This window comes from Cygnus olor, chromosome 1 (assembly GCF_009769625.2).
Source record: "Cygnus olor isolate bCygOlo1 chromosome 1, bCygOlo1.pri.v2, whole genome shotgun sequence".
NCBI classification, from domain to species: Eukaryota; Metazoa; Chordata; class Aves; order Anseriformes; family Anatidae; genus Cygnus; species Cygnus olor.
Window position 1 is genome coordinate 32,665,315 of NC_049169.1, and position 13,536 is coordinate 32,678,850.

General features: G+C 37.7%; 1 protein-coding gene across 1 annotated transcript in view; it reads right to left on the minus strand.

Annotated features, from left to right (window-relative positions):
• NELL2 (neural EGFL like 2) overlaps window positions 1–13,536 on the minus strand; it is a 148,290-nt gene that overhangs the window by 9,963 nt on the left and 124,791 nt on the right. The window contains exon 16 of the mRNA XM_040551661.1: window positions 5,626–5,766. Coding sequence (XP_040407595.1) covers window positions 5,626–5,766 — 141 coding nt within the window. The remainder of the gene's footprint in view (window positions 1–5,625; window positions 5,767–13,536) is intronic.

A 13,536-nucleotide genomic window follows, 5' to 3' on the forward strand; every position in this document is an offset into this window, starting at 1 on the left:
ACTGACATCTTGTTTACAGCCATAACTAGCTTTCCAAATTCTATAGCCATATGGACAGGGTACTGGCCCCTGCATCTTGTGTGTCTGAAAGGGGGTAGGGGGAGGACACAGGGTGTTTATTTTCCACTATATCCAGCTACAGAGTATGCTATTATCTTTCCCATGTTATGTTTTTCTTTAAAAACAAAAACAACACCAAAAAAGCATATCAATTCACTTCAGGCTATTTACAACACACTGCTTAGGAATCCAGCAGGTTGTTTGCTACAACATTAGAACATTACATCTCTAAAGACTTGGAGGTTTGCCTCAGAAAAGAAAACAAAACCAAAATATAACTAGCTATCTCGTGCTCAATTGAGGACCTGTTCTTATTTATCTAATTTGCAGCAGCTTTGATCTGGCACACTTTTAAGGATTTTCCTTTTCTCATTTTCCCTGAGTACAACTTAATATTGCAATGACAAAGGAGTACCATGGATGGAGCAGTAGTGACAGACATTAAAGAGAACTAGGAGTTAACTGTATCACAAGTAACTTCATGCCTAAACAGGAGAAATACTGGACTAAAGCTATACATAATGGTGGCAGCACCTGGAATGACTAAACTACATTCATAATATTTGAGAGACTGCAAGGGCAGAAAACTCTATAAAACCAGGAATTTCAATTGCCCCACCGGGTTGTGAGCCAACATTGTATTTAACAGATTTCCTGACTGTTGCTTGGAACAGACAGTCAAAGATTCCCACAGAGAGAAAGCAACATTTGACTTGGCCGTGAGCAGTGTGCAGCCTCTGATTCAAGATGTCACTGCTGAACAATTACTCCATATTGATGACACATGGTGACTACAATGTATGCAAGTTCAACATGCTTAAAGTAATTTAAAAGGCTGCAAAAATTCTCTGTGGTAGTACTTAGTTTCAAAGGCTGTGTGTTATATTCAAATGATGATTGAAGATGAATTAAATCTTAATGAAATGTTTTCAGATAGAAAGAAGATTGTTTAAAGACATTATATTATAGATTCAGAATAAACATTTACCATACTAATTAAGAAAGACTTCAAAGTGGGATACAGTTGATATAATGCACTACTTTCATTTGAAAACTTTTGATGAGATCTTTTGCATAACACACGCTATTAAAGGAACTATCTGCCTTGGAATAAAAGGGGTCATCCACTCACAGATTTATAGTGGGTTAACTAGTAAGTAATAAAAAGCAACAATAAATGGTCAAGTTGTCACAATGGAGAGATGTACCAGTAAAGTTCCCCAGGAATACGTGCCAGAACATGTGCTGCTCATGTTCTACTTTAAAGTCATCTGGAGCACTGGATAAACTATAAGATGAAAAAGGCTGTTGTTAACCAAGTATTAAAAAACAAAAATTGACAGTGAAATATAAGTATTTAATGATATTGACTGAGTAAGCAATAATATGGCAGATGAAATTCAATTGTAAGGCACATGGAAAAGTACACATTCAAAAGTCAAACTCATCTTTTAGATCTATTATGGAAAGTGATCTTGGAGCTATTATGTCAGGGTCTAAAAGTGACAGCCCAATACTCTTTTGAACAAAAACAACAAAAACGTTATTGATAACAACAGATGAGAAAATTTGCAATACACTCACAAGGAACACGAATTTGTGAAGGCACTATTAGAAAAAAAAAATCCTTGCTAGGTAGTGACAAAGGGCTAAGAGACGTGCTCTGGTGTAACTGACGGAAAGCTGTAACTTTCCCTCCTCTGATGAGTTATCTAGATTTACATGCATGATATTCACATAAAGCCAAAAAAGGTCTCCCCCAGGCATGGCTTCCTAACAGAATCTCTCGTATCAGTTAGTGTCATTCATGTAAAGAAAAGATGAACACCTCAGTTATTGATAAATATGTTGTTGAAAGATGGTTTGGGATGGCGGATAGTTTCTTTTCTCTGAAACAACTGAAGATTCTCAATTACCTTAGCTTTTACAATCTCCTCAGCAGGGTAGCCGTACAAGGATACCTGGATACTTTTTGCTTAAGGCAAAACAGGAAGGAGTATATTTGATTTGGAGCCCAAGCTCTTCTGAGCAGAAAGTCTGGTTTCTCCTCTTGTCTATCCCAAATAAATCTATTAACTGAAGTAACCATTCTTCAAAGAGTAAGTGAATTATTAATAATTTATTTGTGACTTCATGCAAGCCAGCTGTCAGAGTGCTTAGCAGATGTGGAAGATGAAGAGCTGAGACTTCAGATGCCAGTAAAACCAGCTTCATAGAAATGCTGCTACCTGATACAGTAAACATGTTCAAGTCACTGTCTTATAAAATGTACAGTCCGTGCTTCTCTTTTATTAGCCCTCTAATAAAACATCAGAAACTCTGCCGATTTTTTACTCTGTCCACACTTCAGAATATTTAAATACTAATGTGTCTCCAGATCTGCCTTCTCTCCAGTGTCATTTAAGTTGCATTCCTAAATTTAAAAATGAAGCCTTAATGCCTATAACTCCATTTAAGATAGAAGGATAAAAAGTCAATTCATAGTTTTAATTGTTGACCTTCTGTGACCATGAATAAAGATGAATGGATTTCCATGGATCTTTGTGAGTGCTAGTAAGATTATCTGCTGAAGATTAATGATTCTTTATTTCCTGCCTCCTTAAGTGCTATCAATAACAAAGCTTCTGTTAAACATGACAAGCCCTGTAGAAAAACCTGAGTGTGGACTCCAAACTGACAGTGGTTTTTCAACTACGAGAAAACTCATGTATTAGTTAATAAACTGGATGTACTGTGAGATGAATTCAGATATCTTGACAGTCAGCAATTCATCTGCCTTCCAGATTCAGAGACTTATGTACAGAATTGACCAGTTTGGACTTTGTTCATTGGTTAAGAACAGAGAGCATCCTTGTAGCCTTATTATTCTTGGTAGCGGGGAAAAAAAAATCACAGGGAGCCCTAGCCCTCTGTGTTGTCAGGCAGCCTGTGCTATCACACAGGAAAGGAAGTGATTCTACTTCTTGAAGCAGGACAGCAGTAGTACTAAAGAATGTTACAAGACATTTCAAAACAGAACTTGTAAACTGTAAGTTCATATACAGGTAAACTCTTGCAACCAAAGACATGCTTTTTGAATTGGCTGGGGCATTCTGGATTGATGCTTTCCAACCTGTTCATTTGCACCTGTCTTATTTAAAGAATCTGATATCCGTGGAGAGTGAAGATATTTCTCTCTTATATTCTGTATCAACAACAGCTGGTACCTGCCAGATACTCTTGGCAAGTCCAATGGGAGTTCATTAATTAGGTGAGCTACTCTTCTGACATGGGAGTATGCAAAATGTCCAAGAGCTAATGAGATATAACTGCCGCTACTTCTCATACAAACCAATACAGCCTCTCTCTTCAACTGATCTTGAAAGCTTTTAGACATTGCAGGGGACAAATTCAAAGGAATTAGGATCTTACACAGAACTGCAGAGTAAATGTTAACTGGGCCTGAATGTTCTTATTTGAGGATTTTGCCTTCAGTGGTTTCAGTTTTTGAATGCAATGAAGCTTGAGGCTGTGGTATCTACTATCTCAGCCAAGATCTCTTTTATGAAAATGGTTCTTGAGACAAATGCCAGAGCACCAACATGACTCAGTAAAGAAACTCTAAAGAAAAGCTGTGAGGGGTTGAAGAGGAAGGTACCAGGTAATATACTATGCTGAATTCTCTATTTACACATATATATATATATAAAATTAAAGACTTCCCAAACCCGTGCAATTCTCAAAGACTAAGTAGCTGATCTTTCACCACTTTTTTGGAAATAAGATGATGAACAACATAATTCTATTTCCAAGGGAAAAGCAGCAAGTGCTAGTAAGAGGTTGAAGCCCTACAGCTGCATTTCCCATCACTTCGGTGTTGTTACAGTGAGTGCCTGAAAGGCCATCCACCAACAGCTCAATCTAATCACCTCTAACACAGGGGATACTGAAGAAGTGACATAAGAAATGGCCAGACTGCCTTTAAACCCAGTAGGGGTAACTCTCACAGTGGAAAGATCTGACAAGGGAGAAACCAATTGCTTTTGCACTGCTGTACTCTGCTGCTGTTCAACTTTCCAAACTGTTTTTCTGTTTGAGAGGCAATGTCACAGGCTTCAATACTATAAAAAGTGATGCAGTGAGACTAATAAAATATCCATTTTTCCTCCCTATCTCCAAATATTCCAAAATTTGGAGCTGCAATTGATCAAACAGAAAGTGTTCCCACTGATTGTGACTAAAGTTATCAGCAATGAAGATGTTTTACTGGCATCTGTGAATTAATTCTAATTATGTTATACTCTGCCTATGTTTAATATGTGCTGCTGAAACTTTGTAGAAAATGCCAAAGCATGCTAATAATTGATACTTTTGCATACATGTGGCAGTCTCCATATTTCTTTTTCCTTGGTTTTTCCTTTCCTTACAAATTGTTGCTTAATCATTGCTTGTTTGCATACATCTTAACAACAGAGGTACTGTTAGAAGCATCATACCTTTAGCTACATTTTACATCTCAGATTTCTTGACAAGGCACATGCCAAACCTGAAGGTTCAGCCCACAAGACAAATTCTGTATTGATGTTGAAGATAAAACCTGGGATATTGAGAACATTTCCATAAATGCCTGGCCAGGGTACCTGTGCCACAAGTGACAGAAGGGTGACGTTGCAATCAGAAGCATCACACCTTTTCATTGTCATCATCACAACTTCTTCAGAAGTCCTTGCACCTTCCTGTCCTAACACCTGGCCAGCTAACACACATTTAGTTAGTTCTTGACAAAGAAAGCTGGACTCATGAAAGCAGTGGCTGATTCAAATCACTGATTCCTCCTGGGAATACAGGCTTTCAGTTGTGGTGAAAATGTGTTGAAATAAAGTATTGATGATGGGGATACCAAAAAGGTCATTCTCATTCCTGGAGAACTGTCTGTGTGTCTGCCTTAGTGAAATTAATTCAATTCTTTCCCTTTGGGACTAATGCAGCCCACCAATGTGAGTTTAAACAGTAAGATGGGAAAGCTTACACTGTGTGAGCACTGAATATTTAAGCATTCAGAGACAGCACGGAGAAAGCAGGGAGTGTGGGTAACAGTGTTAGGGCTGCAAAATCATTCTTTGCAACAGGAAATATTTTCATCACAGATTATTTCAGTATAAGAGGAATGAAGTGGAAAAACTGGGGTCTGGATTGAGGCTCATTTATACACATAAAGAATCTGACATATAAACAGATTACTGTGGAGTGACAGATTACAGTGTTTACTATCGGCCTGTGGGAAATCACTAATGCACAGAAGCAGATGTCAGGCCAGTGAGACTCTTAAGCACAGTGCCTGACTGCATATTATCTTAGCAAGTCATAGAAATAGCCACTAATGCTCCACATAGAAATTAGAAATATTCATACTTTATTTTCTTTTCCTTTTGCTTACGATGCTTATTTAGACAATGATTTCTTTGGTCAAGGTTTAACTTTCATTGATAACAGTGCCCAAGACAATACTTGTCCGCAACAGCTTGAGATACTAGACACCACTGTAATGCAAGCCATAACACTACCCGACCTTTCTTAGATACTGACCTTCACAGGATTCCCCACTTGGTGAAAACATCCCATTGTCGTGGTAGCCATCTCTGCACTCACAGTGGTACCACCCAGGCAGGTTAATGCAGTTAGCTCGGCTGTCGCACTGAACAAAGCCATCTGAGCATTCGTCAATGTCTGGTTCAAAAGAACAACAAAAAAGGAGAGAAAATTCACACAGAAGAAATTAATGCATTCATCTGACGGAAAAACAATGTCTGTTATTTCTGGGTTTCACAGAAGTATTCTGATTATTGCCACTTGAATTTTTACTTACTTATTGTAAAATTTAAAATAATTTCCATAAAAGTTCTTGGCTAACACTATTGGCCCTGCTAAGTGGAGTTTTGCTGATCTCAGTTTACTGTTTACATATTAGCAACTCATTTCTTCACAGTACGTGCTAGGTAGTCTGTCTTCTGTGTAAATTGCCCACAGTATGAAGGAAGTATGAAAGAAGGAATTGGATCCCACTTCAAATAAGATGTTAACCCTTTGGTTATAAGCTGCCTGATAAAGCTTTTTTTTTTTTTTTTTTTTTTTCTGGTGCCATATCAAAACATTAAATGTTTGCTGTGGTCCTTGGTAACACTGATGTTAGGTCAGTAGGACTTCCCTGTCTCGTGGAGTTCCTGCTGACTTACATCATTATGCTGCTGACTCTCAGCATAACTGACTGTGATCTCTTCTCTCACTATCAAAAAGAGCAGCTGGGATTCCAAACCAAAGCTTAGATCCTAAAGATGAAATACATCGCCTTCTCCTGATAATTTCTTTGGGATGCTCATTTCTTTAAAGAAACACTTCTAGTAACTAAACATTATGGTAACAACCCACGGTAGAATGAATTTCCGGACACACTCACTAGATCCAGTATCCACGAAGGCATGTCCTGCAGATACCTGAACTCACGGATTTAGCAAAGTAGAGAACTTTGCCACATTTTCATTTCTAGTGCCTTCAGTTAAGCAGTAAGCTATATTAATGAATAGGTCCCAGAATATGAGTTCTGTTAACAGGTAGGGAACTTCAGGAGCATGTAGTCAGACAGAGATAAAAATGTGTCCTTCATTATCAGATTTATCATGTTATCACTGTTTTATATGAAGGGTAGCATTCCTAATGGAACAGTAAGTTGACTGAGAGGTGCCCATGGAACAGGCACAGAGGGAGACAAAATACACACACAAACTTCCTTCAGACACAAAAAGCTCTAAAATAAGCCCATGCCTTTGAATACTGAACAAACCCTCAATGTACTTGCCATGCTGGCCAAGGTAGGAATTCAGCCAGGAATCTGAGAACTGAAAAAACAATTTGAATTAAGACTCAAACTCTCAGAAGTACCTCAGCAGTTGATCTAGTATCCTCTGGGATATGACTACAGAGGAGAGATGTGATGTGACCACTGAGCTATACGTAACATATGTCAAAATACTGCCCACAGTCCTTCTTAGCTTTGTGTACCACAAATTAAGTCCTAAGTCTCAATTGGTTTAAAACACAGAATTTTCAACTCCACTGTGACATGCAGTATAATCATGTAACTACTCCTGCTGCAGGACTGAGAAATGCCAAACCTTTGCAACCTTCAGCTGCTCAGTGTGTCTCGCTCTAAATCAGTATAAACTCTGGCCTTTTTCTTGTGAGCAGCCAGGAGCCAGTGGGACTTCAGAAGTGTTTGAGAGATCAGAGAAAGACTGATGGAAATCATGTTGCTGTGGTGAGAAAAGGTTGGTTTGCAGTCTGTGCCTTATCTACCGGTATTTGTTCACATACCCACAGATTGCTTAAGAAAAGGGAAAGGAAAAGAAAGGAGGACTGCAATCTAGAAGATCCCTTACCATTTGGGTACATTCAGTCTGGGAGACAGCTTACCTGCCTGGACAGAACCTATGTTATCATCCTATAGGTTTGGGATCATCTGCTCAGTACAAGATAACTTGCTGGGGGTGGTCAGAGCCACAGGCCCCAGAGAATCAATGAAGCATGTGATTGCTTCTTAATGCTACTTAATAACATGCATTAAGAAACCAGATAGCATATGTCTTCTTTTGGAAAATGGAATTTATTTATTGGTGATGAGGTAGAGGAAAGAGTGTTATATAGGTCCTAGGAACAGATATTAATTAAAGAAGACCTGTGTTCCTCTCTTCAGGACAATTTATTTGTGAATTTGTAAGTTTTATAATTACGTGCACAGTATTGCAGGCGCAGGCTGAATGCATTCTACTGAACTCACTTACTGCTTATTCAGGAAAAACAAGCCTTGAATGTCATGTCAGTATTGGTAATCTGACAACAAAAGCAGGTTTTTTTTGTATTTATTTGCAAACTAGCTGACAAACCCTTATCACAAGAAATCGTGCTTGAGATGAAAAGCTTTTACAGATGCCAATAAACAAAGAAATACACTCTTCTGATTTGTTATGGTGGCATGCAAAGTTGAGTGGAGTTATGTAGGAATGCCTACCATAAAAAGCGTTGATGGAAGCACACTGTTGGTTTTTAAGAAATGTCATATTCTTGACAGCTTGTTTGCCTGAAATCATTCCATTGGAACCATTGCCGCATGGACAGTGAAAAATCCATTATTCCTTACATGATTTTGCAGCTAAGAGAGTAAATAATAAATAAATAAAAAATTCTCACACCAACTTTGTAGGCAAATGATATTATACAGCATGTGTTGGTGGGTTTCAGAACATAAATGTTCCTTATGCACAACATTTTGTGCTAAATCTCTCAACTGACATTCATTATTAATTCTAGCAGACTTTTTCTGTAATGGGACAAAACTCTGTTAAAGTCACAATTCTGTTAAGAAATCACAGCAGAGACATATTTTGCAGAGCCAAATAAATGATTTCATGGAAAATTTTCTTGACATTTGGATAAAAGGATTTCTATTTTCAAACGGGCATAGCATGGCTCAGGAAGTGCTGCAAAAGTCTCTACAACTGAAATGACCTTATTAGTATGGAAAAATCAGCCAGAAATAATTTTTCTCTGTCCTATGGTGAAACGTTCTCCGATGAATCATCTTGCAGCTGCTCAGTCAGAGGTGTGAGCTGACAACAGGAAAAAAAAAAACTGATTGAAGTTTTGCTTGGCCAGTGGCTATGGTATATCAGTGGGCTATACGGAACATTAACAGCACTAATGAAGTTCTGTTTGATGCTGTACTAGAAAGGCATAAAAAATGAAATACTGTTCTATAGAAAGAAGTTACTGAAAGGACTTTATATTTTCACTTCTGAAGAAAAAAAAGATTAAGTACAAGGAGAGGAAGGATGTCATTTTTCCAGTAGCAGGTGGTGACATTTGTAAGCAGATAGACAAAATAGACATCTTATTTTGAGTTTGCAAGTTCCCTTCTTCAACTAGCTGTAAAATAGAGTCTCATTTGTGTGATGATCTAGAGCAAATGGTCTAATCCAAGCCCTGAATTTATGGAAGAACTCCCACTGACTATTACAAAGGCAGTATTTTCTCTATTTCTCTGTTTTCCTTTTCAAACAGGTTGCACAGTTGCACATACCAAATCTGCCACCCCACTCATGTGATAAACCAGATTTGGAACAGGCAGTAACACCAAGACAGTTTGTTTCCACAAGAAACCTTCACCCCAGCTCAGACAGCAGCTACATGGCAGCACTGTTCTGGCTGTGTTCCCACCCCATGGCACTTGTAAGGCAGCAGATTTGTGGGTTCAGCTCTTGAAACACTGTCTGGAGAAGACACACGTATGAGACTGACTGAGCCCAGAAAACATCAGGAATATGGGGAATCTCTCTGATGTAGTTCACGAATGTACTCACATCAATACTGTATGTACCATACTGCCACAAAACAGGGTAACTGATTATTACACACTTATGTTGCACATGATTTGGTTTTCAAATATTCAGTATCCCGTACGTTTTTCTGAAACTGAAATCAGTCAGCCTGGTTTTGTCAATATTTTGTCACCCAACTTTCAATGGGGAAAAAAGAAAACAGCTCTTTTTTTTTTTTTTTTCTTCAAACTGAAGCCCCACTTTGAAAAATAGTGTCTGGCATTTTGAAATAAGTACTGTGTATACCTAGCTCTCCTTGACATGAAAAAAAATGCTCTTCCAAATCACCTTCTTTATACCTCATAATCACTCATTTCCTGAACTGTAGCAACAGTTTCAGCTATTACACCCTTGCTCTTGGGGAGACTGAGAAAACCCTGCTCCCTGAAGAGTAAAATAAGATCATTAGCAAATTATCCACTGGTACAGTAAGAAAAAAAAAGAAAAGCTAGCAGTCTGATGAATATTATTAGAGAATTTCTGTATAATAAGAGCTTTGAAGATTGAAAGTGATATAAAATTGCCAATTTGAAAGATAGCAGTACTCTTTCATCCAGCAATAGGACCAAGCTCTCTAATGTGGTCAAGCTGCACTCAACAAAGAGCCATGTGTGATGGGAGGCGGGGTATGGCTATACCATTTTGTATTACTTGCTTCAAGACTGAAATATTAATCACCAAATCCTCCTCTCAGAACAGTCTGCATGCCACCATCAAGCACAGAGTTAGAGAAATAGAGCACAGTTTAGTCCAAAAATTCTTTCTTTCATAAACTTCTTTATACAGGTCAATGCAAACCAAAGCCTCAGCAGCCTCTTCCTGTCATGAAGGAAACACCACAGATTGGAAGCTGTGAATATGTATAAATTAATTATTTCCATCTTGGAAGTTTTTCTGGGACAGTATAGCGCATGGCACTCAGCTAAGACTGCCAGTTGATAGACTCCCAATTGCAGTAATCTGACCCAGTGCTAATTGGGTTATTATCACTGGATATATTTATAAAGATTAATGAGCAGCCAGCAACTTTTGTAATATTCAATCACTACTGACTTAGGCTAACCTGAGATCTCATTTCAAATGCAACAGCCTTTCCAGCCTAGTGCTAACCTCCAGAGCCACCCACATCCTATCCCCACAAAAAGTATAAATAAAATGCATACACTGAAAGAAAAATCATGTCAGAAACAGATCACCAAATAAGTTGTTTAGGGTACTATTAAGCTGTTTAAAAAGAGAAGTCTTCAATGTTTTTTTTTTTCTTTTGTTATTGTTGTTGTTTGTTTTGTTTTGTTTTTCCTGAGTACATTTGGAACAGTCAGACTTTGATATGTCTTTGCATTTGTCAATGCATTTTCAAGGGTGTTATGTCTGACTTGAGTATAAAAGAGCATGTCCCAGCTATTCAGACTTATGCTCAGATAACAGAATGCCCGGTAGCATTAGGATGTCTGGGATATCTGATTATAGTAAATATGTATGCAATGGGAAAAAGGCCTTACTGAGTAAGACAAAATAAAAGTTCACTGTACTGCATAATGTATCTGCTGTCAAAACTCAGTAGCTGTGAAAGGATTCATCGTCTCTACGGCAAGTTTTAGAGTCCCATATTTAAGAAGAGAAGTGCTTGTGTTGGTTTTCATGTTATAGCAGATTTCTAATATGATAATACTCGAGAAGACCCTGTTGTTCAATCAGACCTTTGATTTGAGATCTTATGCAAAAACCAGCTCCCAGTGGAGAAATATAAGAGCTTGAAACTAGTTCAATATACTGGAGCTATCTTGTTAAAATATCAGCTTTTGGGATTTCCATCCCGCTACATTCCCATACACTGCATGCAGTGCATGTGTCTGTATATCAGACAGAAGATGTTTTTTAAAGTGAGAACGAAGCCTAGACTGCTATAATAAGTAGTCAAAGAAGATACCAGTTATGTCAGAAAAGCAGTTATTTTAGAATGCCTATTAAATACGTTCTGTAAAGTCTGATCAGACCCTTTCTTCTAATACTACTGCTGGTTCCCAAAGGAACTCTTTCCTTCATTAATGGATGTTCTAGACCCTGATTTTGCTTACAAGCTCACTCTGATTTTTTTCAACTTCCAGCAACTCTTTAAAGATATGATATTATAGCATGAATACCAGGACACGCTTTCCATTGTACGGGCTCTCACATCAAAGCTTCCATTAAACTATGGAATATTCTTGACTTTAACTGTATTAGCATCCCAATATTTTATTCAGTTACAGGTTTAAATCATGAAGAGCCAGACTACTGCTGGCCTGTGGGGCATAGCAAAGAGTAGAGTCACCTACAATTTTATCTTAGAATAGCATAATTCCATGAGTAAAAGGTCTTGATATAGTATTAGAAACATCAGTTATCTCAGATAAAGCCTTCAAAGAACAGTGAAGACTATGGTCTTTCCTCTTCCTGCTCCTCTGTATAATGATTTAGGCCAGTGCAGGAAGAAATGCATTTTGGATGCCTTTGAAGTTGCTACTCTTCTTTATGTCTCTACTTCACCCAGACTCTTGCAGAAATTCTGTCTGAGTCACCTTAACACCATAATCTGCCTCAAAGGGCTGAAAACTAGAGTTGTAGTTATAATCGTCACATTAAAAATTGCTTCAACAGATTGAGTCAATGCCGCATACATGTTCTTCCCTCTAAATTTCCAACTGTCATGTTGCATGAAAAAATAACTGTCGTTGAAACAGGTTTTTAATTTTTTTTTTAAATCCCATCAAGAGCATGATTGCATTTTTTAAAGTACCCTGTCCATGGAAAACTAATTTAGTTCCATTAATGAAAAGGAAGCAAAATGTGATGGAGGATGTAATACGGAATTATAGTTCATTAATTCTTCAACTATGTAATTTTCCAGACTCCTGATCCCCCATTGATTTCTGCACACCCCCATAGGTCCTGCTAAATGCCAGCAAAAAGAAATTCAATTGTGTTGTTATTTCATGTGTGGCAGTGGCGGTGCTCCAAAATTAGATAGAAACATTATGAAAGAGAATTTTCCACTGACTGCTTCACCATGCAGCCCTGTTAACAATTCTTTGTTGTCAAGAATTGATCAATCACAGACCCCACAGATAACTGAAACTATGACAGTTCTTCATTATGCACCCAATATCATCTAAAGATGTGACATTTGTAACAACTGAAGATGATAATTCAGAACACCTAATTAGCCATGATGAACTAGGTGCATGCATGAACAGCAAAAAATAAATAAAATGAAAAAAGAGGAATATATTTTTCAATGAGATTCTGTGAAACTGATTGAGCCAATCCCCATTAGAAAGTTAAACTAATTGAGAGGTACTGGGTTTCTTTTAGACACTGACAAAGATGTGGTTTTGCTTTCACTTTGCCCATAATTCTCAGGACAGCACCTCATCTTCACTGTAATACATACTTCCATTTCCCTGTTAGCCCTATCTTGAAAAAATAATTATTGTCTTTAAGATAGAAGAAGCACTTCTATACCTTGAAATACACTGACAAAACCACTTTAGATGCATACTGGTGTTTGGAAGTGATGTAGCTCCATTTGCACATGTTAGGAACAGGACTAACATAGTAGTAATACTCCCTAAGCATGTCAGTTGCTGGATAACAGCAGTGGAGTCCTAAACAAAATTGCCAGCTCATTACATCTGAAAAATAAAATAAAAGAAAAGAAAGAAAGAAAGAAAAGGAAGAAGAAGATTTAGATTGTCCAGATGTTCTCTCTTTTTCTGATGAGTGGGAAGGAAGGCTTTGCTTGCATAATGCACTGATTGAAGATCTTGAGTTTTCTCAGGTGAGGAATAAACTCAGTCATAACTGCGAGTTGTAAGAAAAACTTCTACATGTTTGAACCACGGATTCTACCAACATATTCTCAGCTACGTTTGGGTTCAACTTTGCAAAAAGCTATTTCATTTCAGTTCTGGTACAAATTACAATAAATTTCCAATGATTCAGTTCAGAGGTTATTTCAGGAAAACAAAACAAAAAAAAACTCACAGAACAACTCAGTTTTGGCTAGGGTTTGAACTGACACCCTGAT